At 46.8% G+C, this 27,838-nt stretch overlaps 1 protein-coding gene across 1 annotated transcript in view; it reads right to left on the minus strand.

Annotated features, from left to right (window-relative positions):
- MYO5B (myosin VB) overlaps positions 1 to 27,838 on the minus strand; it is a gene marked incomplete at its 5' end in the record, with an annotated part of 222,481 nt that overhangs the window by 137,052 nt on the left and 57,591 nt on the right. The window contains 5 exons of the mRNA XM_019633054.1: positions 5,795 to 6,060; positions 11,517 to 11,626; positions 15,284 to 15,391; positions 19,884 to 19,965; positions 21,522 to 21,665. Of these exons, the coding sequence (XP_019488599.1) occupies positions 5,795 to 6,060; positions 11,517 to 11,626; positions 15,284 to 15,391; positions 19,884 to 19,965; positions 21,522 to 21,665 (710 nt within the window). The remainder of the gene's footprint in view (positions 1 to 5,794; positions 6,061 to 11,516; positions 11,627 to 15,283; positions 15,392 to 19,883; positions 19,966 to 21,521; positions 21,666 to 27,838) is intronic.

Genomic DNA, 27,838 nt, shown 5'->3' on the forward strand with positions numbered 1-27,838 from the left:
TTAGGTACCTACAAGGGAGTTCCCAAAAGACTGTCAGCTGATTTCTCAACAGACCTTTGCAAGACAGAAGAGATTGGCATGAAATATTCAAAGTGATAAAAAGTAAGGACCTACAACCAAGATTACTCTACCCAGCAAAGCTATCTATCATTTAGAATCGAAGGACAGATAAAGAGTTTCCCACAAGAAAAAGCTAAAGGAGTTCATTACCACCAAACCAGTATTACAAGAAATGTTAGAGGGACTTCCTTAAGGAGAAGAAAAAAGATAAAAAACATGAATAATAAAATGGCAATAACTACATATCTATCAACAATTACTTTAAATGTAAATGGATTAAATGCTCCAATGAAAAGATAGGGTGGCTGCATGGATAAGAAAACAAGACCCTTACATATGCTGCCTATGAGACTCACTTCAGATCAAAATACAGACTAAAAGTAAAGGACTAGAAAAAGATAGTTCATGAAAATGGAAACAAAAAAAGCTGGAGTAGCAATACTCCAGACAAAATAGACTTTAAAACAAAGGCTATGATGAGACAAAGAAGGACCCAGTAATTCTACTTTTGGGTATTTATTCAAAGAAACCCAAAACACTACTTGGAAGAGACATGGGCATCCATATGTTCATTGCAGCATTGTTTACAATGGCCAACATGTGGAGGCAGCCTGGGTGTCCATCAATGGAAGAATGGATAAAGAAGAGGTGGTATATAAGTATATATACAATGGAATATTACCCAGTCATAAAAAAGAATAAAACCTTGCTATCTGCAAAAATGCAGATGGACCTAGAGGGTATTATGCAGAGTGAAATAAATCAGAGAAAGAAAAAAAAACCACATGATTTCTAAAAAAAAAACAAAAAACAGAACAGAAACAAACCCACAGGTGGAGAGAACATTTTGATGGTTGCCAGATGGGAGAAGGGCGGGGATTGGCTGTGTGGGTAAAAGAAGGGAAAGAGATTAAGAAGTACCAACAGTCATGGGGATATGAAGTATAGCATAAGGAATATCATTAATATTGTGATAACTATATATGGTGTCAGATGAATATCAGATTTCTCAGTGTGATCATTTCATCAATTATATAAATGTCTAATCACTGTGTAGTACATCTGGAACTAATATATGTTAATTTTAATTGAAAATGAAAAGAATTATTAAAATATGAAAAAAAACACCTAGGTGAATGGATAAACAAGATGTGCTGTATCCATAAAACAGAGTACTGTTCAGCTTTTAAAAAGAAGCAAATCCTGTCACATACTCCAACTTGGATGACTCTTAAGGACATTATGCTAAATGAAGCCAGTCACAAAAAGACAAATACTATATGACTCCACTTATAGGAAGTCTCTAAAGTAGTCAAACTCACAGAAACGGAAAGTAGAATGGCGGTGTCCGGGGGCTGGCGGGAAGGAAAATGGGAGTGGTCCAATGGGTAGAGCTTCAGCTTTGCAGCGTGAAAAAGCTCTGGAGATCTGTCACACAACTATGTGAATATATGTATCACTACTGAACTGTATACTTGAAAATGGTTAAGATGGTACATTTTATACACTTTTAAAAACACATTTTTAAAAAATACATCACTAAAAAGCAGTGAGGAGAGTTGGATGCTAATTTGAAGTTAGGAAATACCACGAGAGACATAGAAAGTAACGTGCGGGCCAAGAAGGATCTAAAATCCCAGCAGATCCCGTTTCCTGCTTCCTGGGGCCCAAACATCCCTCTCCTCCCTCTGCATCCCCACTCAATGGCTCCTCAGCGTAAGGCATCAATCTGTAACACTGCCTTGCTCCCCAAGTCTCCTTGGCCAACTGTCCTCATCAAGAACCAGCTGGTCTCAGCCAAAGCCCCTGCTACCTCGGCATTTTGGAGGCTCAAGTCAAAGACAAATAAATGTGGATCTGTCCCAAATTGAAGCCATTTATTTCTTGCCGCTTCAAGAGGCGGGGAGCAATAAAGGATTACGGCTGCAATTAATCAAGTCTGTAGAGGCACGTGCTGGTTAATGCAACACGAAAAGGAAACCCCAGCCGAAAGCTGCCTGGCTCTTTCTTATTGATTTCTGTCCCCTGCCTGGCAATACCCAGCAGGCAGCTTCCCGGATCCTTAGTTCAGGAAAGTACCTTGGCTTGGGCTGGCTAAACTGCTCTCAGTGTTACTTGCTTTGCACTTTTTTGGAGCTGGGGTAGGGGAGCAAGGCGTCAGGCCACCCTTCTACCAGGACACTGGACGATGGTCTTCTCCCGCTCCAGCGTTCGGTGGTCAGAGATTTGGGTAAGAAACTCAAACAATAAAAAATAATACTGGAGTTTTCTGATGCCATGGAGGATGGTAGGCTCCTTAGAGAGAATAACTTCCCATAGCTATATCATAAATAAAACCTAATGATAGAAATTAGTTTGAAATAGGCGGGTGGTCGTTAGAAGAGGGTGAGAGAGGTGGAGTATCATGCATGACGCCCACTTCCAGATACTTGAAGGATGATCACATTAAAAAATAAAATAAAAAGATTCAGCGGGTTTCTGGAAGGCATCTTAAGTGCAGAGGGAATAAGGCAGAAAGACACCATGACTGGGAAAGGAGGTGACCATCAAGAGCTCAACACGAGTCATCCCAGATGTCCACCATTTTCTCCCAGATGAAGAAATGATGTCACTGACCTAATGGGTCAGAAACAGTACCTGCCAGATTCAAGGCACCTGCTTTCCTGTGGTGAAGTGTTTGGTTTTCATCTCCTAGGAGTTCATTACATTCCCTCCGACCAGAAAAGAGAGCCTTGGCCAGTGTGAATTTATACAATGATTTCTCAGCAGGCCAGAACCGCTGGGGAGCATGCACGCACACGCTCAGGGAATGTCTGTGGGTGTTTCCTTGGGAACAAACGGCCCAGGAACACAGCCAGCTTGGTAACTCTGAACCCACCTTGTACCTAACTTGCTGTCTTCAGCTCTGCCTATCGGGGCACTCGGCGCTGCATCAAGCATATTGGAGGAGTAGCCATGCATGGCATTTCTCTCTCCAGGAGGAGACGGATTCACTTTTGAAATATGACTTCTTTATGACACGGTTTGAAAAAGTAAATTAGCTTCTGAGAAAGAATAAGGATTTTAAAGAAGAGAGAGAAACCAAACCAAACCAGCATAGCATGCCTGGAAGAGAGCACAAAGGGTAGGAAAATTCCCAAGAGGGCTCATAAGTGGCTGGCCCCGTGCTGCCTGGCCCTGAGGTGGGACCCTGTTCTCACCGGAAAGCTGTCAGATGTTCTCGAAGGAGCCCACGGCCACTCTGAGACGAGGTCAGGAGTTGGCACCAGAAATGAAGTCCTAAGGATCCCCACTCCTCCACAGACAAATCTACCTTTCAAACCACAGACAAGCCTTCCCTGCAATCTGTTTCTCCCCTTTGGGCAGTCACAGGACCACAGAGAAGATAAATTCAATTATAAAACTTACATGACAAATAGAAGTATGAAATCCGAGCTTGCGCGAGCCCAGATTTAGCAGCACAAGGAGCCCAACTCACAGAGGCCCCTCGCCAATGAGCAAAGCCTTTCCCTGGGGATCCCTGGGAAGGGAGGAACCGGCCTATTTAAACTGGAGGCACTGCTGAGACAGTATGTAATTACAATAGACCTGAAGCGTGAGATTTTATGTATCGGTGGCACTGAAGTCAAAATACTTTTACATGCTATTAACAACAGTGAGTCTGCATGTTCATCTTCCCAGATCAAAAACTCAGTAAAATTAGATTTTTGCCCAGATAGAGGAAAGGAATTGGGTCAAACCCTGAAGCCTGTTTCTCTGGGTCCTCTTTCAGAAGGTTAAACATTAAAGGTCAGTTTTTTTGGAAACCCCCATTACCTGAAAAGATTCACAGTAGAGGAAAGAATCATCCAGAATTAATTACTGACAACTGGGCACAGACAGTTCTGCACTCTCTCCAGAGCAGCCAGAAAGGAGCAGCAGGGTGCCCCGACATGCGGCTAAAACCCTGAAGCTGCATCCTCCTGCTTCCCACTCTGGGGTGACTCTCCGCTGTTCGTTCCCCCATCACCCAGGAGGTTTCCTTCCACACTTTGCTTTTACCTACCATCTTGACTGTGCTTCAATTCCAAGGGGTGCCTTCCATATGCTACTCCCGCCTTTTAAAAGATCCAGTTCAAACCTCACCTCCCACATAGAGCTTTCTGTGGCTGTGCCAAAAAGCGTGCTCTCTCCTGCCTTGAAACTCATGCAGCCCTAAGTGTCCGAGCCCTCCCACTGACCCTGCCACAATTTCTTCTATTGCCTCTTGTAGTACGAAGCCCCCGCACGTGGCTTAACTCTTCGGTCTATTCCGGAGGCCTCTGTGATGCCAGAAATCAAGCATCCTTCTTCTTTTATTACCTCCACAGCATGAGACATGGTTTGATTTGAAAACCAGTGATGAACAAGGGCAGCAGAGATGTCGCGAGGACAGTCCATCATAGCACAGTAAGTGGCCGCTTCTAGAGGGGCGTCTCCTTAGCTACGGCCTCAACAGAAGGTGAGTCCCCGCTCAGCAGCCCACTGAGCAGTTGTTTCCTCTAGAGCAGCGGTTCTCAACCTGTGGGTCACAACCCCTTTGGGGGCCAAACGACCCTTGCACAGGGGTCGCCTAAGACCATCGGAAAACAAAAAGATATTTACATGACGATTCATAATAGTAGCAAAGTTACATTTATAGAGTAGCAACGAAAATAATTTTATGGTTGGGGGTCACCACAACATGAGGAACTGTATTAAGGGGCCGCGGCATTAGGAAGGTTGAGAACCACTGCTCTAGAGCATCACTGTTCTTACGACTCCATACTTCTACGGGTCCGAATTTCTATTTCAAGACAGAAGCCATGACTTCTATCATATAAAGACCCAGGAGGACTTACTCTATTATTAGCTTAAAGAGGGCAAGACATCGATCATAAAAGAAGTGCAAGGGAGGTTGCAACCCAATACATGTCATGTCAAACAATTCTACAAGGATCTGGAAAGAGCCTCAGTGAGCCGGTGGTTCAAAACTTCATTTCAAGCTATAGAAACGAAAACCCAGGAAGGGCCTGTGATCTGCAAAGTCATTCAGTGATCTGGTGACACCAGTGAGTCAAAACACCAGTCTGCTGATGCCTCGGTCAAGGAGACCTTCCACTGTGCCATGCTGCCTCTCCCTGCAAAATATGCTGTTATAAACATCGGTCCTTTCCATCAGGCTAGAATTCTGAAAGGAAAAGAAATTTCAAGAGTGACCACACACAACACAAATCTTCACAGTGCTGGGCAAGATTAGCATTAAAATAGTCACCTTGATTGGTGGTATAGTGAATGAGGTCAAATGGTGGATTTAAATAAAACATAACTGAGGTAGGAAATCCGAATTGAAGTTCCCAGTAACTTCCAGTTTGATGTTGGGTGAGACATGTCCTTCTCTGGGCCTGTTTCCCAGTTACAAAAAGGGATGTCTACAAGGTTTCTCAATGGGGGAGCTTACTGGGGTTTGGACAGGGTCTGTTCTTCCTTGGAGCTGTCCTTCATACTGCAGGACAACTAGCATCCCTGGCCTTAGGCCACTAGGTGCCAGTAGTGACCCCAGTCACTGTGACACCCAAAAGTGTCGTCCCACATTTCACACTCCCCAGGTTGAGAACCGCTAAAGAGGTCTGCAAGGCCCTTGCTGGCTCCTAACATGCTATTAACAGCAGGCAGACACCGCCGATCCCCAGGTGGAGCGGAAGGCAGGAGGATGGGCCCAGGCCCGTCTACCCACCCGTAGATGTCCAGGACTCCGATGAAGGAGTGTTGCTTGAGGGAGGTGTGCAGGGCCTTGTTGACGTGCTCCACGATCCAACCGAACAGCTGGGCGTAGATGTGCTTGGCCAGGGCGTTGCGTGCGTTGACCACCTGCTGGAGGGACATGGTCTTGACGTAGGTCTCCGAGGTGGTGACCAGCTTGCGATGGCACAGCCAGTGCTCCATCTGGCTGTGCTCAACTCCCAGCAGTCGGCAGAAGTTGTTCAGGTGTTCACTCTCTGGCTGGAAGAGAAACAGGGGGACAGTTCAGGAGGGGCGTGGAGGGCAAAACCACCACCACCACGCCCTCTCCTCTGCTGCCTGGGGATGAACCCCAGTCAAGGCCACCCCTCAGCACCCTGGAACCCCATTTCATCCCCAGCCGCTGCTCCAGGAGTCTCATGCTCACACCGCTAAGTGCGAATGACAATTAGGGCCGAAAGAGTTGCCCCAACTGATCATTCCACCTGATAATGACATTATCAGGGCTTCAAAAAACCAAAACTCACTCTCCCTTTCCTGTCCCCTCCTCCACTGCCAGCTGGGTGCAGAGTAACTGGCAGGGGAGGGTCCCCTGAGTGAAGGGAGCAGGAGGAGAATTGATAGCATAGGAATGAGTACATCCCTAAGCATAGAGAGCCGGAGGGCAGCAGAATCACAGTGAACGTACAGTACCCACCTGCAGAGGTCCACGTGCAGTGCTTACCCCACAGCTCAGGGAGAATTCCTCACTGACAAGGGTGACTTTGGCTAGCACCCAGTCTAACGGCTGTGTGCTCGGAAATGCACTGAACCCTAGTGGATGGCATCCCATCCTGCACAGACACCACACTGTCCTAAGTTTCCAGGCACACTTTCTTTCATCTTGGCCTCAGTGATACTATATTAACATGTCCTTGAACTTTACATTCTTAAAGCACTTGATGCTTCGGGGAAGAAAAGTGAATCCAAGTGGAAAGCTAGGACAAATGGCAAAAATATGCAACAAATTTTGACCTGAGAAGATCTCCTGGGAACACTGCAACTGATAGCATCACGCATTTAGAGCTGGGGTGGGGGGCTAGGAGGACCTCCAGTATTCCCTTCTCTATACAGGTGAGAAGCTGAGTCCCAGAGAGGTGCCAAGTCTCACCCAGGTGCTCAGGGCCCTCTACCCAACGAGCCCAGCTGCCTCTCCAGCTGCATTTCATCTTGACCCTCATTTACCCCAAGTGCCCGTCATATCAACCTGGCCTTTGAGTCTCTGATAACCAAACCACCCACAGGGATTTGTCTTATTTCACCCCAATGTGTGTGTCCCTCGGAAGAGCCTTGCTGCCCGCTCAGGGCACGCCACAAAAAAACCTGTTTTTCCTCACAGGTTCCTCTCGCCCGTTATTTACTCCCTCATCTCAACCTGCCGGGAAAGCCGATATCCCAGCCAGGAGCCTACAGAGTGCTTATTAGCTCTGAGGCTGACAGAGAGTCCCTTAGAACGCGATGTGCTGCCTCCTAATGGCCCTGAATGGCTTGCGGGGCTCGTTCCTGATGAGGCTGCCTAGTTGGGTTTAAATAAGGGCTTGTTCAATGGAAAAGGTACAGATGTACCATTTCCGGCTTCACAGGCCATTTATTTTGCCTACAGATATTTAAAATCCACCCAAAACAAACACAATTACAAAATAACAGAGTGCCAGAACAGGAAAGAACCTCTTCAAGGCCGGTGTTATGCCAAAATATGGTCCATGAGGCAATGGTGAGAAAATATAACTGGCTTTACTTAACAAAAGGGGAGGGGAGGGTGACATCTGATTAAACACAAGTGAGCTGGTTTGTTCATCATGAGATAAGGTATTTTACGGAGACTTTCCAGAACTTAATTGACCAAAGAACCCTTATCTTCCTAGGAAATTGGTTAAGGCTCCCAGGGAACTACCTTGGGAGCTATCATTCTAACCCAATTCCCCTCATTTTTCAAATGAAGAATATGGGGTGAAGTGAAGCTCCCCCACTGTGGCCTGGAGCTCCTAGCCCTGCCCAGGGGGGGAATCAGCTTGGGCCGGATGAGGCCCCAGTCTTCTCACTCACTCAGCAGGTGGGGTTGCCATGGCCACGTCTCCTGGCCAACAGCCTTTCACTCTGCAGCTACCCCCACTAGCTCGCCCCCTTCCCCAACAGAAACTCGTATGTGATAAAGTTAGGTGACCGGGGACTGCTAGGCAGCCAACAGGTTCCGAGGTGGCAAGTGTCCAACTTGTTCGTCTATTTCCAAGACATCCTTAATTGCTAGGCAGAGCACTGCAGATGGATTCCCTGACGTGTAAACAGCCTGCTAGCAGCAAACATGACCGCCCAAGCCTGCCCGCAGGCTCCCTCCGCTCCCTGATATCTCCCAGGTGAACAAACGCAATGGAGGAAGGACCACAAGTATTTGATAGTCACCGGGGGCTGGGTTCCCATCCACTGCAGCGGGGTGTGGCTTACCCCTCTATTACCCTCTTCTGCGAGTTGATGAAAGGTGCTAACTGAAACTGATTTAACATCATGCAATTATACTTAAGCTTAATTAAATGATGCTAAATCCATTAAAAATAGCCAGCATCATACATAGTGGATTAGGTTCGCAGGCCCAGGCTGCCAAATTTGAAGAAACAAATTGCCTCTGGTGTCCAAGTAATTGTGTGCTGCTGCATCTCCAAGGCAACTCTGGTGGTCATGGAACACATGTCCATGCCTTAATTAAAAATAAAAACTAGCAAGCAGAAGGCATGCTGCATATGGATAGACGGCATTTCCAGTAGGAGGCCGACGCTATGTGCCCAAGGAATGAACCGAAATATATTTGAGAGGCACTTGCACTGGCATCCATTTAGTGAAGCATTTCTCGAGCACACACTGAGTGCCCAGAACCATGCTAGGCGCTGGTGGGGGCATCAGGGCAGGACAGGCTCAGCTTGAGAGGCTGACAGTCCAGGGGAGGAGGCAAGGCAGGCAGAGGTGTAGGAGGATGGATTAGGATTTGGCTGGGTCCGGGATTTGGCTTTGCCATTGACTGTCGTCATGACCTTGGAGAAGGCGTTTCTTCTCTCTGAGCCCTCGTTTTTCCAACCCTGTGATGTGAGGAGGATGCTCCTAAGGTCCACTCTGGCTCTAACTACAATGATAATTGTCAAGAACTCAATCATGGGAGCGCTGTGGTAAGGTAGGTCACATCACTCCCACTCTGCAGATGAGGAAACAGACCTAGAAAGGTCAAGTGACTGTAAATGGCAGAATGAGGACTCGAGCCCTAGCAGTCCTGACTCAGAGTTCTCACTCTCAGTTAGTTCTCCACACAGCCTCTAATTGGAGAACAGTGGAAGACTAGCCTACACCACATACCTGTCCTCAAAACCTTCTGACTTCTTGTTATCTCTGAGAGAAAGGGCCTGCTGTGCCATGTGGTACCCAAACCTCTGTCTGTCAGGTGTCCTCCCTCCTCCCTTCCTTTAACCACCACCTGTGTTCCCCCGTCCACTCTTCCCCAAGTGTTCCCCGATATTCCCACCCTCGTACGGTATTTACACAAATGCTCGGTGGGTGCCCACGTGTGTCAGGGCTGGAACAGTGAGCACAGCAGACATGGCCCTATAGTTTAGTGGGCGAAACAGGTAGTGATGAGATAATACCCATGACCACTCACTTTCCTTCTTACCTGAGGGGTCAGAGGCTGGGTGGGAAAGATCGGCTATAGGATGGGAGAGACATTTCACTTACAAACTCAAACCTTGGCTTTTCTAAGAGGCCCTGGCCCACCCCACCCACAGGTGCCCAGGACCTCACTGGCCCTGGTTCTCATGCCTTACCACCAACCCCACAATGCTCTTGGGTATGCTCATCAATTCTACTCTCACTTGCACCACCCTGAGCCTAGAGCTTAATCATCCATCCACCTTGGTGTCTTCCAGCTCTTCGGTGTCTACCAAGAACTGGGCTCTGTGCTGGTGATACAATAAAGAGCAAAACAGTCTGTGCCCTCATCGACTTCAGAGTCCCATGAGGGAGACAGACATGCAGCAAATCACACAATAAGGTACAACTGCAACCACGTGAAGTGCCATGGAGCAGAAGTACGGATGCTATAAGAATCCATAATGGGGTGTGTGACCAGGATGTGACCCTGGGGAGAAGGGGACTGGGGAAGGGGCAGAGTGGGGCCAAGAGAACCTTTGTCATCTTTCCTGCATCTTACCAGCCTGAACCAGTTTTTCAATGCAAATGTCCCTAATCTCTCCTGCCCCTGACACCCGACAGAGGACATTTGCCCTAAGGATGCATGAGGCATTTGCTGGTGGGGGTTGGGGAGGAACAGACTCTCTGTGCCTTTCTCATGAGGGGAACTACATCAGGGGCATTACTTCACTGGCCCTAAAGACGCAGCCTAGAGGACCGTTTGTCCTGCACTGGAGGCCCATCCATCACCACGCTTAGACACAGGTCCTCCTCTGGACACCTGAATCTCTCATACAGCGTCATCACTGCCAACCTCACTGTCCCACCCCCTGCCACACACACACACACACACACACACACCTCTATGTCCAGGGGCACCTAACACTACCCAGCTCCAACATTCTCTCCTTGCATACTCACGAGGCTGCAGACTCCATGCAGAGGATGGTGGCAGCCCTGAGTGGCCCCGGGGGACCTCCCAAACCTAAGACCATTTCTCTTTTAGGGAAAATGTATGGGGCGGGGATGAGGGCAGGGTGGTGAGCTTGGCCAGATGCCAGCTACAGTTCATGTTTTCCTCTCCCTAAAGGCAGGGCCAGTTTTAACTTATGATAACCCCTAACCTGAGACAAACAGTAAGAGGGTAATAAATGTTTGCTCAATTGAATTGTGCCCATGTTCATATTCTGAAGTATTATTTTCTGTCTTTTCCCAGCACTGGTTATTCAAATTCTAAGGCCTTCGGAGTGAGACTCATACTTTGTACCTCCCAGGACTTAGCAATAAGTGGGCAAAAGAGGTCTATAATGAATCACTGCAGATTCACTCACTCATGGTCAGAATACCAGTTTTACCTTGCCCACCACCACAAAATACCAGAGGGCCACAAGGGTTGCTGTCTATGCTACTGCACTGTTACCTACCCTACCATCCACCCACGTAGGCATTTTTTATCTACCACATATCAGGTACTACTTTGGGTACCAGGAAAATAACAGTCATTATGAGCACTTATGGAGCACTTTACAGTGTGCAATACATTCACATAGATGTCTCAATATTCTGCCTCGTGCTGTCAAAATCTTGGCAAGTGTTGTCAGCTATCTGGTCTACCCAATTAGACTGTAAGCTCCTTGGAGACAGTCCCAAGTATGGTGTACAGCGCTCCTTCATATCCTTCCAGTATGATGCTCAGGACGTACTCACGGGTTGATGACGCTTTGCAGAATTCCATGGATCTCAGGGTGCTCGGAAAATCAAACCATCAATAATAATTTATTGAATACCCACTAAACTCCCTGCCCTCGGTGATAGAAATTTGATGGCAGCTGATTTGAAAAGGATTTGTTTTTTTAAAAAATTATCAGCAAGGAAACAGAAACCATTTCTGATAAGAATAAATAACCTATGAGAGGCCTCTAAACGTAAAGACACATTTCAGTTGTATAAAACTGTAAGAACGGAGTAAATTGTGTACATTTTATCTCCGGTGCTGGTGTGCAACTTACTGATATACTACAGGAATCACCATCGCGCTCAGCCTGTATCTCCACATTTCCAAGGTGCAGGATAGAAGCAATTATCTTAAAAATGCTTATCTGATGGGACTCTCTCACTCCTGGAAAAAAAAAAAAAAAAAGAACGAGTGACACTCGATATCCATGGTAGGATAGGAAGGACATTTTACCTTTTTTAAAGGACTTTAAAAAAATAAATAAGGTTTGATTTTCCTTTCTGGGCCAATGACTTCGCCGATGATCACGACTCCTCGGCAGGTAATTACCACTCACAGTAACAGCTCAGAGGGCAAAGGGGCTCCCTGGACTCAAAGGGAAATGTCCTCATTCTGATTGTCCCGATCAAACCAGATGGGTCACGCTACCCCTCTAACTCCTCCAGGAGCAAAGGAGAGGCAGCAATCATGCAGACTCATTTTGGACTTCATTTCAACCCAACACTTTACAGATGTTTTTATGAGTTTAATAAGAATGGTCCTTTATCAGCAGTCATTTTTTCCCCCACAGAATATCCTGCAAACATCTGTGACACACATCCAGAGTGACAACGAGAGGAGGAGGAGAACCTCCTTCTGGGAGGGCTGTGACGGGGCTGGGTGGCCAGCCGGCTGGCTCTTGGCCGTCCCCCGATGGGGGCTGTGGTCCATCACGCTATGTGCTCCTTCATCGTTATAGACGTGCACACCTACCCCGGAACCATGTGGCAGCAAATCCCTATTGCCAAATGTATTTACACAGCTAAGTTCTCAAAGACAGGGATAATCTCTCACAGTTTATACTTAGCTGTAAGGCATTATCATTTCTTTTTAAATTACAAAATATTTCAGACATATAAGAAAAAGTTACAGAATAACATAATGAACACCAATCAACCTATCACTCAGTTTAGGAAGTATTACAATTGTTCCCCCATTATTCCTCCACAGCTGTAGTTGCTTCATCTTAAGGCAATATTTTACTCAGGCTAAAAGGTCAGGCAGCGATGCCAATACAAATGGGAATAATAATGTGTCATGCTAGGACTAACAACGTTATTCAGATAATCCACAAAGTGGACGACCCAAGCATGAGCTAGAAAAATTAACAGATTTAAATGTTAGATGACCACTACCATGTAAACTTCACAGGGGCAGCGATCTACTTTGTAATGTTTAATTACATAATATTTTCAAAATATACAAAATATATAATGAATCCCTGTTCTTGCTTCATCATCAGATGTCCAGTGCCTGGCACACAGTAGGTGCTCAGAAACATGAGTGATAGAATGACGGAATTGATGACTGCTCCACAGACCGCAAGTACTTGAAGATGTTTACAGAAATGCTTGTGTTATTCAAATATCTGCTTTCATTTAATCTAATAATAAAAAAAAAAAAACAGCCAGAGGCCAGAGAAAAGGTTAAAGCCAGAAGCGGAAACCATGGACAAGACAGGAGGCCTGATGGCTGTATGCCTAACGTAGGAAGGAAAGCACTGAGCTTTTGATCAGAGCTTCGAGTGTCCAGCTCTCAAGTAGGTTCCGTTAGAAGCACAAGTCAGGAATGGGGGGCTGGGACCATCCTAGGCCAAGAGGGATATGTCACCTTTCTCTCTTTCACTTATTCTTGAGAAGAGTTTAAAGAGTAGATATTAAATCCTAACAGGAGTTAAGATTCCTGCACAATGCTGACCAGAAAGTTCCTTCTTAATACGGGATTCTGTGAGTAAGCAGTGCCTCACTATGGGAAGCAAAAACCAACACAAACAATAAAACTAAACGAGGACAAGGGCTGGCAACCTGTGAGTACAGCCCACAACCCATGGCCTGTTTTTGTCATTAAACTGTTATTAGAACACTGTCACATCCCTTTTCTATTTTGTCTATGGCTACTTTCGCACTACAATGGCAAAGTTGCGACAGAAAACATATGGCCCACTAAGCCCAAAATATTTAATATTTTGTCCTTTAAGAAAAAGGCTGCCAACCCCTGATGTCAAAAAATGGACATCTTTACTGAAGAGTAGGGACAAAGGCTTATTAAAATAATTTTACAAATGTCATTTGCTTTGAGCCTTAGAACCTTGGAGGGAATGACCTTATCCCTGGACCAGCTCATGCCCACTGCGCAGAGACAGCCTCCAGAGGCCTTCTCCTTTCTCTGACAAGCTGGGCCCAATGCTCTCCCGCTCAACATCAAGTCCCCTTCTCACCTGCTCTCCAACTCTGGAGACTAAAGCAGCTACGTGATGCTGGGGAAGTCGGGGGTGCAGTTATCAATTGATTATCTCACTGCTTCCAATCTACCCTTCTTTGTGATACTGTAGGGGGCCCTATAACCATTTCCCCTTTGCCTGCTGGTGGAATGGGACGCTTGGTCAACAGCTGGCACTGAAGTGACTTTGCAGGGCAACAGCAACAAGGCATTTCATTTGTTCCTGGTTCTGGTCCTCCGTAGTTATCCTTATTTATCTTGGGAGCCTAGCAACCTCCCAGGTGAGCCCCAGCTGTGTCCTCAGGCCAGCTCTCCCCATCAGCAGACCTTGGGGCAGCCATGTCCCTCTAGAAGTGCTCAGAATCTCAGCCCAGCAGTGTGTGTGTGTGGGAGGGGGGGGGGTGGAGGGGAGGCACTCTCCTAGTCAACAGTTCCTTTATTGGCTGTTCTTCCTCACCCTAGAGATGGTGCTTTGGCAGCTGCTACTTCTGGACCCCTAAAGTCCTCTTACTCCCCATTTAATAGTTACTCATTCCCTAGTGCTCTAGTTAACAATTACTTGTGTTAATTTTTCTCTGATGGAATATCAGTGTGGTTTCTGTATCCTGACTCATTTTTCATGGATACAGAAGACAAACCCTATCTATCCACCCAGTTATCCAGAGAAGCAAAGAGCACTTGGATTTCATCACAGGAAGTCCTGGTTTCCGCCCTATAGAAAGATTAGGGTGTGCCCTGGTTGGCCATGTTTTACTCTGACACCAGATAAAACTTCCCTGATTCCCACCCAAGAACCTAAGAAACGCTGCTCTGGGTTAGTCACATGCATCAGAAGCCAAATGTCTGTCTCTATGAGGGAAGGAGTTTGGGAACACCATGAGGGCCACCCTGAGCCACTTCATGGGTCTCAGGCTGACTTCCCAAGCTTTGCTTTTTCTGGCTGCAGGTCCCAGGAATTTACCACTTCAATTTCCTAGGTAAGAAAGGCTTGCCTTCCATCTTACCACTAGAAAGGCTCTTCTCCCCAAAAAATGGCAGGGGAGATGGGGCAATTTTCTCTAGCTCCACTGATGTTTATGCCTCAGAAGGGGAGAGAGGTCTTGTTTTAAGGGATCCGCTGCTAAGCTCTATATGGAAACGGGAGTAACAGGAACACTGCAGTGTGACAGAGCTACCAGCATCACAGTCTACGTCTACCTCGGATCCCATGATCAGGGTACACGGGTGGTTTGGTCCCAAAGGCATGAACACACTGCCTCTGAACTCACACCACAGTGGGAAGACACATGGCTCTTCTTGGCTTTCCGCCACTGGCTTCGATGGCCTGAGAGAGTGAAAAAGGATGCTACGTGGCAGAGCAACTCTCAAATCCTCATGTTTTAGGAAAGGTCAACAAAGTGGGCTGGGCTGGAGTAAGAGAGGAGGAGGAAGACATTCACCAAGGACAAGCAGGCTTCCCCATCAGCGGATGACAGTGGACAAGCCAAGTGGGCATGGCTATGCTTTTCTCCTCTGCGAGACATCAACCCTCCGGACCTTTCCCTCCATTCCCAAGCTCCTTACCCAGCAGTGTGAAGGCCTGTCGCGTCTTCTCAAAGTCGTCAGCATCGTCCACGTCCTCGATGGACGTGTCTCCTCCCTGTGAGGTATAGAAGAAGTCCTCGGCGCACGCTGTGGAGGCAAGGAGGTGAGGCATCAGCTCCAGTTTACCTGCAGATTGTGACTCAGGAGGGTTTCTGCTCCCTCAGCAAGCTACCCCTGCCCAGATTTTACTCCCAGCCGGGTGTGGAACCCTTTAAAAAATTATCTCTATTGACAATGACAAAAAGGAGAGAAAAAGAGAATAACAAAAGAAAACCACATTCCACTGATAGAATGCAGTTGCTGTATTTGTGTAGTAAACTGTTGTGTGGAAATCAGGTGACTACAAAAGATAAATAAGTCATGGAGAGTTCAGTTTAGAGTAGAATTCACCGCAGATATGTTTTTAAAAAGGATCTAATATACTGAAGTAAAATGTATACCTGCCCTGGAATCACAGACTTCCCTGATCTTGAATCACGTCTGACAACTTCATCTGATAAATGAAGGGCAGTGATATGCCCAAGGTGACATAGGATTTTGTTCGTCTGTTTGTTTTACCAAGTTGGGGCCCCCTGGAGCTACTCAGGTACATGAACACATGTGGGGTGAGACCTCCTATATTTGCTCTCACCCCCCGGCATCATCCCTCTTTGGTCAGATCTCTGGAAACAGCCTGGGGACAGCTGGTGAGGAGGGGCCCAGGCTCTGTCTTAGAATTCACAGCCAACCTTAGCAGAGGGAGAAAATGCAACGGGCCCTGGCTAGTACCCTCACGCCAGGGCTTGGAAGTGAGCATTTAAGGCGACAAATGCACACCGTCAAAATTACCCCTGAAAATCACTTACGTTTTCCACAATATATGGTACGTTTGTGTGGCACAACCCTGCTCAGCCCTTGGTATTTCTAAGTGTACCATGTTTGATTTGGACAAGATGTCAAAATTGGACACGGGCTGGTTTTGCTCCTCTGAAAAGACCAGTCAAATTATTTTCCCTTGATTTCGTTGTGTGCGGTTGAACACACATCAATTAAACGTGCTTTCATTGCAACTTCCAGTCCTCCTTCAACACCTTGATTTTCTGATTTGATCTTGTAGGACTTTCTTCCGTCTCTTTCCTTCCTCTGTGGGTCTGACCTTCTGCATCTGCTGTCTAGGCGCTGCTGCAGAAGACTACACCAGCCTCCCTGTTTCTGCTCCTGTCCCTTCAGACTCCTGGTAACTCTGATCACACCACTCCCCTATCTAAAGCCCTTTAGAGACCTCCCTCCGGCCGCCCACCGCCCTCAAGGCAAAGGTCAAACACCCTAAAACAGCCTTCTGGGCCTTTCATCACGTGGCCTCCTTCCAACATTCCAGACTCATTCCCCACCTTGCATCTTAGGCTCCCAGTCATGCTGAACTTCATCTGGCTGGTCAAGTCCACATGGTCAGGCTCAGCTAGGAAGTGGTACAACCCAGTCTCACACAACCTGAGCTATAAGCATCAGGCAACACATCTGCCCACAGGAACAAGCGGCTGAAGGTCAGTCAGGTTTTACGAAGGCAGGCTTCCTGGAGAAGTAACTTATACACTCGGATGACTGGGGGCTCTTGAGCTGGGAGAGGAAGGACATCAGTCCTGAATTCACACACAGGCACACCACAGTTTTATGTGCAGTTTTATGAAGGGAATCACTTTAGGTCCAGGTGAAGGTGGCATGCTTAGCCCTTTCATATCTATACACCCTGAGAGCTCTGGCACAAAGGAACAGTGCCCAAGTCTTAATAAAAGCACCAATTCCAGGGCCGGCCTAGTGGCTCAGTTGGTTAAGAGCTCGCTCAAGAGTGCGAGCTCTGAGCAACAGCGGTTCGATTCCTACATGGGTCCAAGCTGAGCTGCCGCTGAGCTGCCAACAGGTGGCAGGATGGCTCAGCTAAAAAAAAAAAAGCACCAATTCTTGTTTCCCTTTACACTCACCTTTCAAAGCACCTCATTTGATAATTTTTTACAGTGCCCACATGAGGAAGGCTATTTACTCCCTATTTACTATTTACTCCCATTTTTTCCCCCACAGGCAAACCGAGGAACATAGGACTTTAAGGGGTTGCCTAGGGTCACCCAGGGTTTGGCCAGGCCGGGGAGCCCATTACTTGGACCACCTATTGAGGAGACGGTTGCTTATCTATGACATGCCATGAATAGCCATAAACACAGCCTAACTCATTATCAAAAGTCTCACCTGAACACACCAGAAAGATAGTCATCTGAAACTCCAGAGGACGACACCGGACTTCTATACCAGAAGGAAGGAGGCATTTTCAGCATCGAAGACCCTTTGTTGCCAACAGCCAGGGCCCTACCTAGCCTGATGTTTTGAATAAGACAGACCACCCCATCTTCCCTGCTTCCAGTCCCAAACTCAGTCACAGCTGGATAACTTCCTCTGGCTGAGGCTCATCACCGCAGGCCCACTGGGGTCAGTCGCAGCATTCTCTACTAAACGATTTGAATCCAATCACAATTATCTCCTTTCCATCTGCTTTAAGGTTAGCTATCGCTTCTGTTAGCCTCACTCTCTGTAGCCTCTTAATAAGACAGACATCCCAACAGACATTCCCATCTGCTGAGTCTGTCTGGATCTCAGCCTCCTTTCAGGCCCATGATGCTGTCACTGGCCCATACCAGGACCACTTCTCTTGTCCTCCAGCTTGGGTCTCTCTTTATTTAGAATTTCCAAGGAGACACAGACCACAAAATCCCCTATTAACTGGCTCAACAGGCGGACAATGGATCAGGTAGTGTTGTGTACAGACCACAGGGAGGGCAGGCAAGAACTCAGAGATTGGAGCAGAGGCCCACCAAGGTCACAGCCAAGGACTTGCATTTCACCTGCAGAGGCCATGCTTAGGAGAGACTGCTCATAAAACTGTATCAATACACCATCTATTGAATGCAAAAGAATTTATTCCTTGTACCTAAAGGCTGTATTTAAGGGAATATGGGCCCACTATGCCTCTTTTTACCACCATTTAGTCACACTGAAACAAATTATTCACTGGAGTGTTTTCTTAAAAAAAAAAAAAAAATCTCATCCTGTGGTCAGTGTCATGCAACAGACCACCAACAACAGGGCAGAGGAAAGTGTGGGTGCCTAAACACAAGCCTGTTCCTCCCGGGTCCCCACCCCAAATGCTCAAAATTCCTGCTGGGCCCAGGGGTCTTGCGAGACTTCTGTGCATTTGAACAGCACGTTTTAGGTGAAAAGGGAGAAGGAGGCCCAGCAGTCTGAACACTCACTAGCAGCCACTGGCTGGTCCTTCGTTTGTTTGATGTTTCCAGCCACTCAACCAGGCCTGTCGGTGGAACTACACGTCAAGCTTCAGGGTTTACAGCCTATCCACCCGCAAGGCTGAAGACAGCCTCACGCCCGAGCACAAAGGCTTATCAAAGGCTCTTCGCTCCAAGATACTCTCAGAGGGCGCACGCAGGGAAAAAAGGCTGCAAGAAATTGATCGAATTGGATACTTTCCAACTGCTCCAGCCGGGGGCTAGAGAAGTCTGGAAACTTGTAGAAACATGGAATAAGGAAGAATCATTTTTTCACCTCAATACATTCATGTGAATGCAAAAAAAAAAAAAAGAAGAGGATTTCTTCCTTATTATTATAAAGCCACATCTGGGACAAAATGGTCCAGATACAGCCAAATAAATCTTGCCAATATTTGTTCATTTTCTATACAACTGACCTTAAAAAAATTTTTTTTTTCATCTCTTGGAGGTTAGCCCTGAGAAGCCCAGCTGGGTCCGAGTCCTCTCTCTGGGAAGGAAAGAGGAAGATGGCAGTGGCCCTTCATGTGACCTGCCCTCCAGGCCATTTGTGATCATAAGATAACATGAGAGCCTCAAGGTGCCAGCTCAGGGCAGTGCTCACCGAACAAGGCTTGTAACAGTCACCCCTTGTCCCCAAGGAGTTGATTTTACTTGCAAGCACTGAACAACTAGAGTACAGTATAGAAGCAGCATAACAGATGTCTTCCAGGGCTTCCTCCTGGGGTCCCCATTTAAACATTACCTCCCCTGGGAACCTTCTGACCCACCTCCACTATGCCTCAACCAGCATCCCCTTATCACTCTGAATTGTGATTGTAACCTAAGTGAGGGCAGGACCCACAACTGTTGTGTTCAATGCTGCACCCCCAGTGCCTAACATTGCCTGCGTAGGGTTTGATGAAAGCTAAATTGCATGGCACAGGCACCCAACGCTACAGGAATCCACAAGCAAGTAAAAAGTGGACACATTTTTCAAAAGAACAATGCTCGGAAATTTTTTTACACTCTGCAAATGCTGTTCCACTCCCTGCTGCTTATCCTCTAAAACATTTTCTGTGGCAGGCAGGCTGGGGTACAATTAACTCTATTTTACTAACTGGGCGGCAAAGATCCAAGAGGTCTGGGGGGCACGCCCACGGGAGAGGCAGAGCTGAGACAAGAACCCACGACAGATGGCTTTGAGCAGAGTCTCCTCATTCCCTTCAGAGCCTCCAGAGGTACCACCTGCTGCAGCCCACTCAGAGGATGGGCACGCACCGCTTACTTACTTAGCGCAAGCTCTTTAAATTCCGGAAGACTGGCAGCAGCACACAGCTGGTAAAAGATGTGGTAATTCCTCTCATCATCTGCCTGGAGGAGGGACAAAGTTAAGCAGTTTTAGGGCAGTGACCCTCAAGATTGTCCCCTCACCCATTCTAATCCCAGGGTGCTCTAGATGACCGAGGTCAAGACTTTTCCTAACAGTTTCCTTTACACCCCTGTCCGCCTTCAATTCCCACCCCCAGATTTCCCATTCACTATTATAGGGCCCTCTTTCAACCTGAGGGTTTTTTTGCCTCTTAGGTAAAAACATGCATTTTCTTTTGCCTCTTATGAAGAACATCATTGCTATTCCAAAAACAGTAGGTCCGTCAATCAACACACACTTATTCAGGTAGCCGTGCTACTGGGCTAATGTTGCACAGACTGTAATTTCCCTGCTGTCGGTTCCCTTTCTCCTCGGGGAGGTTTGGAACTAAGTTAAAGCTACACCATTGCTCATCATGTCAGGCTGGGCATTCAGGAAAGGGCCCACGGCTGAGACAGGAGTTAGAGTGGACATTCAGGCTAGACATGCTAGGTCGGCAGTGGTGGGGGCGGCAGCGAGGGGAGGTAAGCGGCTTTGGGGCTTCAAGAGGCCTGAGCAAAAACAGCAAGGCAAGGGAAAGCTCCAGGGGTGTCCAGGGTGGAGTCTGGCCACAGCCACGGCCGGCACCCCCGACCCACACCCAGCACAGCAGGCTGCTTGCTTTGCTGCAGTGAAATGAAGGATGAGGGGCTGTCAAACCCAACCTGGGAGGTGGAGAGAAAGCCTGGGCAGAGAAAGAGGGGAAAAAAATAAAGCTGGTTAGAAAATTCATTAGCTATTTGCTAAGCATCAGCGTGGAGATAGGCGCCACCGAGAAACAAACAGCTGAACTGTTTTTAATATCCCCTCTGAATGCAGCTGAAACGTCAAGGCTGGGAAGCCGCCTGGCCCAGGTCAAGGGAATGCAGCCATCTCACACTGGGGCATGCAGTGCATCTCAGTTCAGCAATGGGACATCAAAAGGGAGCTGGAGGAGGACCGTCCTCGTGTTGTGAGATGCACTGACCACCACTAAAGGCCAGGGTGGAGGAGGAAGAGAGTCCCCAAGAGGCCAAAGGGCAGTTGGGAAGGAGAGAACGGAAAGTGAGCACAGAGCAATGAAGACCTGAGTCAGGTGAGAGAGGGGAACTCCATGGATTTGAAAAGGAAACTAGATGGCCAAGTGGGTTTTTTTCTTTTATAACCTACAAATAGACATCAAATGACATTCCCCTGAGCACGACTCTGAAATCCTTGAGGAACGGGACCATCTAACTCTTCACTGTATCTTTGGTGGGTAGCACAGGCTAGCCCATAATAGGCACTCAATATATGTTTGTTGATTGACTCTAAAAACAATGCCCGCTGAACAATAACTGTACTGGTAAAAGATTTTTCAGGCATGATGCCTGGAGCACTTGAATAAATACTTACGGATGGAAGTAAAGAAAGAAAACGAAGGAAATAAGTATATCCAATTTCAGGCTGGGAAAATGAATTGCTTTTTGGGCATGGGGAGTGGGTCGGGTAGCATCATCCATGGGGAAAAAAATACTAAGGCCCAAGTGGCACCCCTCACCTGGAAGACCACTCTGGATTTCTCCAACAGGTAGGTCCTCATGTTGGCCCCAATGATGTGGTACCTTTTGTCAAAGCCGATCTGAATATACTTTCCAAAACGGCTGCTGTTGTCATTGCGAGTGGTTTTAGCATTTCCGATGGCCTGTTGAGAACAAGAGGTGTACAAAGCAAGGAAGGTTTTCTTAACCTCACTGTATGTTTGTGGCAGCATCTCCATTCTCTCCCTCTTCCTTTCTTACAGAATCTCTCTGCCATTGGGACAACAATGGGTAGAGCGAAAACAAAACTTCATTTTCCTGACTCCTTCACTCCTAAGAATGGCCAGTGAGAGTAACGAGTTGATTGGTGAGCTCTTTATTTTTTTAAGCACTTAGCCCAGGGCTAGGGGCCAGAGTTCCTGGGTTCCCGGGTTTCCCTAAGTTGTCTTGGAAAATTTGGGTCTTGAGGACTTGATTGAAATGGCATCCTTGGCAGCATTTATTGAATACATATTGTGTTTGTCTATTGATTGGTGGGCTCTTTAAAAAGAACTAACTATCTGGAAGGTGCACCCCATTGTCCTTCCTCCTGCTGGAATGCACATGTGATGGCTACAGCGAGAGCAGTCATCTTGAGACCATGAGGGAAAGGTCTACAGAATCACAGACAGCGCTGCCCTGACGCCCTTGAGCCACTAAACCAATGCCAGTACCCAACAGCTCTGTACTTTCTGTGAGGAAATTAAACCCTCCTGTGCTTAATCCACTTTGATCAGGTCCCCACGACCAGTCAAATCTCATTCCCAAATGATAAATGGTATTTTCTAGAAAGAGACCAAAGATCAACACCCACCCCTCCACACCGCATTACCAGGACAAATCAGGATGCCATCACCGTCTTGGTACCATTTCCTATACAGCTGCTGGGGCACAGTTCAAAATACTCAATGATAATTTTTAAAAAATGAGTGGCTAAATGACTCGCCTCATTAGGTGAATATTCACTTTCTATAAAACATCACACGGCTAATGGCTTGGTAATGAATATATTAATATTTTAATCACTTTCGAGTGGTTTACTTTTTAGGTGGTTAAAGCACTAGAAAAACATCCACCATAAGTTTTCAGCTGTTGAGAAAACTTGACGCTCAAAGAGGTTAAAAGAAAATTCAAAATATCCCCATCCACCCTTCACCCCACCCAGCGAAATCCGCGCCACAGAACTATTAGTATCTCCTGACATCCCCAAACTATATAAGGCTCAGCTGGCATCTATTATTAACAAGGTGAACAGACCAGTTGAAAGCCAATCACTACTGTTTACAAGTTCAAAAAGTTGACCTATAATAAATACTCATGAAAATGTCCCCTGTTAAGCTTTGACAAGGAAAACTATCACTGTTCCTATTTTTGAGACGAGTAAAGTGAGGCCTTGGTCATGCAACCCCTCAGTCACAGAAACCTAAGATGAGCTCAGTAGGAAGGAAGTTAGCTAGCCCAGGGTGGCCTGCATTCTACGCATCCATCACCCTCCAAGGATACGTGCTGGGGCGCCCCTAAGGTGCCCCACATCCTCCCCCTGCTATCTGTCCACCCGCCACAGCTGAAGCGCAAGTCATCACTGTCTCTTTCCTGGACACTCCGGTGCCTGTCTCCATGGGCCTCCCTGCTCCCATTCTCAACCATTCTCATCTCCACTGTCAATTCTCCACTTGACCACCAGGGTTCTCCCCTAAAACGGAAACCCGGTTATTACATTCCTTTGTGGAAAAGGCTTCCATGGCTTCCGCTGCCCTCTGAGATGAAGTTTTAAAACCTCAGCACAGCTTATGAGGCCCGGCAGGATCTGACGCAGCCTCGCCTCTCGTCACTCTCGCCCTTGGTCTCCAGCCTCGAACAATCCCGAACTCCTTTTTCTTCCTCAAAAGCCTGTGTTCTCCCTGTCCCCACCCAAGTGTCAGGTGCCATTCCCTCTCGTCCGAGCACTCTATGCACATGGCTGTCTTCACCTGGCCGGGTCCTCCTGCCACATGCTCCCCCAGGCCTCTGCATGTCCCCTTGCCCCCTTATCCTCCATGAGCTACCACCCTCTGTCTCCATGAGAGCAGGGACTGCACATCTGCTTCAGCACGGGATCCCCAGCACCTCTCCCAGGGGGATGGCAGGCATTCAAAAATATTTGAGTGAATTGAAGAGTAAAAGAACTTGGGTTTTCTTTTCTGTGAAATGAGTTTTGGAGTCCTTGTCCTCAAAGGTCACTTAGCACTCTATGGCCCTAAAATCTCCTGTTGAGGTTACAATATGTGCTTTTTTTTTTTTGCTTTTGGGTTTAAAGTGTACAAAGCGTCCTATGCATCACATATACAGTGTTCACCTTGCAGAGAAGTGGGGGAAAGTGTAATCTTTTACGTTGGGCTGCTCTGAAGGGCAACTTACAGCATGGAACATGTCCAAGGTCAGGACAAGGCAAGAGTCCCGCCAAGCGGAAATGACTCTCAAAGGGATGACTAATCAGAGGCATTTATGTCATTAGCTCCCTCCAATCAAGGGAGATCAGGACTCAGGCTCCCAGCACCTACCAACCTCCTCATCTCAGCGGAGGCCTCCACGCGCCCACTTCTCTGCCGCAGAGAGATCTGAGCCTTCAATGCACCACATGCCAAGCCATCACCACGCTTCAGTGAGCTCATTCTGTGCGGCAAAAGGCAAGGTGGTCTGTTTTCCCTAAAATGCTGGTAAAAGTGATAGTTTTCCCAAGCCTCCATCAGGAGCCAGGTCCTGGGCGGGGGCTCCTCTAGTGTCCTTCCGTCCTGAGAACCCCAGGAGGCAGGCGTTATGAACTTCATCACACTTAGGGGAGAGCTTAGGCCCAGAAAGACTATGCAGCATGCCCAGGGCCACACAGCTGGGAAGTGGCAATGCCGAGATACAAACTCAGGTGCTGAGTCCCAAGTCTGTGTTCACCCCACCAGCTTCACTGCCCTTCTCCAACTCCCCGAACCACTCACTAGCCAGGAGCTGCCACACATGTGGCTAACTTCTCACATCTCAGAGAGCCGGGTCAAATCAAAGCATAAAAACAAAGAGACACTGATCCTCACTTTTCTCTTTTTAGAAAAAAAGGAGGAAAACAACCTCTCAGAGGATGGTAGGGAACCAACTCATTCCTCTGACAACCAGTAAGGAACTTTCCTGTGTAAACTCTATCAGGTAACTAGTTGGTGAGGAGAAGTCTCTCTTTCTAGATGTATTTCATAAAGAAATGTAGATGAGAGAATGAGAATACCACCATTTTGTAAATCCTGATGAATTAATGGATCTAGACATAATCGGTGGCTGCTTAAAATCACAAAAATACAGTTCAATATTCTGTGCCTCTTCATGGGAGCACATAAGACTGCCAGTAAAGGATTCTTGGTTTAAAAAAATCAAATCTGAACCTGATCAAGCCTCTGATTTTTTCTTACCCTTTGACAGGAAACAGAGGACAAACATGGTAACATTATTATGAGGATGCAATCAACAAAGACTTTTGTGGAAAATTCTAAAGGACAATCTAGTTTCAACAAATAAGTCTCAACACCAAAATTTCAAAAAATTCACATTTTGTAACTTGTAAAATGGCAACAGGAGCCTTCACCGTACCTGAGAACACTCCTTGTCACCGCTCAGGGAAAGCCTGCCCAAGGTCTGAAGCTCACCGCCAAAGGATCTATCCTCCTTCCCTCGTTGGCTGCTTAGGAAAGGAACATGACGGATCTACAAGTACTCTGAAAGTATATCATGGTACCCACAAAGGGAAGAGGTTGTTTGTGTCATTACACCAAATCCATAAATTCTACTCTAAGTATGGAGATCTTCCAAATTCTGTGTCTAAGAAGAACTTTCACATAGTTCTTTATTTTTTAAACCCTTGCTCAATTTTTCTGGTTACTAGCTTAGGAAACATTTCGATGCATGAAAAAAGCAAGTCCAATTGTTACAAATGATAAAAACCCTGGCTCTGGCCATCGCTGAGTCCATCGCACAACAAAAAGAGGCAGATAGGATGCAAGCAGTCAAAATCTGGAAAATGAGCTAATGATACAAGCAGGAAATTTACAGAAGAAACTCGCATGACCCATAAACATCAGAAAAAGATACTCAACCTCAGCGGTAATCAGAGAAATACAGATTAAAATGACAGTCCAGGGTGGCAAAAAACAAGAACTTTGATTCTATGGAACGAAGATGAGGGTGTGAGGGCCAAGGAACTCGGATACGCTGCTGGTTCAAATGGAAACGGCAACGACCATCCTGGAGAATATTTGGGCGGATCTCGTGAAATTGAACATACATTTCCCTAACAATTCCCCGGCTCTACTTCTAGCTATTACCTAGAAAAACTCACGTAAGTGTACAAGTACGTACACACAAGAATGTTCAATACAGACTATACGTAATAAAAAAAAAAAGAAATATAACCTACATGTCTACCCATAGGGGGAACAGACAAATAAAGTGTGGTATATTCATACCATGAGACACTTTACATAAAGCTGTTCAACTAAGTCAATTGGAGCATGATTCACAGAAAATTTAAAAAAAAAATGTTGAGTGAAAAGCAAGTTACAAAGTAGTTGACAGAATCGACACCGTTTATATATGATACAACAAAACAACACTGTGTGTGGTTTGTGCAGACACAAACATGTAATAAAACAAAAACAGAGTGGAACAAGTAATTTCAATGTACTGGGATTATACAATAACCAGGTACATGGCAGGTAGTCTGGAAACAGAGAGACGGGAGCAATCAGCCATGCCCAGTGGAATGGAAAAGGCTTTAAGAAGTGAAAAACGACGCAGATCTTAAAGGGTGAGTAGGCTTTGGCCAGTAGGGATTCTACTTATGAATACAGTGTAGGCAAAGGGACGGGGTGTGTTAGAATGGACAAGTGAAGTGGCCAGAGCATGTTGAAACATGACAGAAAACGAGGAGATGGGATCAGTGAGCTATGCAGGGGGCAGATTCTTATATGAATATGTTAATAGTTGTAAGCTTTCTTGCTTCTTTATCTTAAAAAAATGAACTCTAAAAATTACCTGGTACCTGGTCACAGTTTCTCTCCATTTCCTAACGGAAACCCTATCCTCCTTTCTTTCTCCCAGGATGGGGGGCAGGTCTCTGTGGCTCCCACAGTTGTACGCCAGCAGACTCTAGTCACTCCAAGAAGCCACGGGACCCTTTGGGCCTGGCCTTAAGTTCCTCCTCTAACGGTCTCTTGATTACCGATGTCCTTTTAATCAGTGCAGACTTGTGAACAAGTCACTCCCAGGATGCTGACAAGCTCTTACACAGAATGGGGTCAGAGAGCTCTGGGACTGACAATAAATCAGCCCAATCCATCCTGCAGTCACTTTTAATTTAAACAACTGCCACTGGGCACAGCCCACTGGGAGCTGCGCCTCCTCAGACCGCCCCCAACTCTCAGGCTCTCCAGGGGGCGTCTGCAGTTGCCAGGCTGCAGAAATAGTGAGATAATGACATGACCATACCTGATTACTTTGTGGGAAGGTCCCATCCTTCCCCAGGATGGGGCAGAGCAATCAGCAATCAGCTGCCCCCTGATTGAGACAGGCCTTGTGTTGGCGCTAAGCCTCTGAGGAGCCACAAAGCTGAATGGGCTCCCCAGTTTTTCTAACCCCATCCAGACTTCTTCCTGGCTACAAGTCTTCCTTTCCATGCTCATATCCAAGATGTCTCTCAAACATAACACTTAATAACAGCTCAAGGGACAGTCTCTAGGATGACAAAACTCTGTATTTGACAGAATGAGCCCTTGGGACTTATTCACATAGTTTCCCAAGTACCAACTGCACAAGGTAGAGATGTAATGGTATGTGCCCAAACTACTGCAGCATTTATTTACACTACATCATGCAAGAATAGGCTGGTTTGTGCATACACTCCTCCCCGCTCAGACCTTAGCCACTGAACCACATCTTGTGTGTTTTTGGGGTATGCATACTCCTTTCAGGTTTCTCCCACCCAAAGCACCCTGCCTCCCCAGCAGTCCACCAGCCACTCAGGCCATAATGGGTCCTGAGCACATTAGATCATTTTACACCACTGTCATTTAAAAAGCATTCCCAAAGCCGAGCTCAAACAGATATTTGCGCCAGTGGTCACGGTAACATTATTCCCAGTAGCCAGAAAGTGGAAACTACCCAAGTGTCCATCGACTGAGGAATGATCAAATAAAATGTGGTGTATCCACCCAATAAAATATTACCCAGCCATTAAAAGGACTCTAAAAACATGCTAAGCGAAATAAGCCAGACACAAAAGGACAAA

The sequence above is a fragment of the Hipposideros armiger genome, unplaced genomic scaffold (genome assembly GCF_001890085.2).
Source record: "Hipposideros armiger isolate ML-2016 unplaced genomic scaffold, ASM189008v1 scaffold_1234, whole genome shotgun sequence".
NCBI classification, from domain to species: domain Eukaryota; kingdom Metazoa; phylum Chordata; class Mammalia; order Chiroptera; family Hipposideridae; genus Hipposideros; species Hipposideros armiger.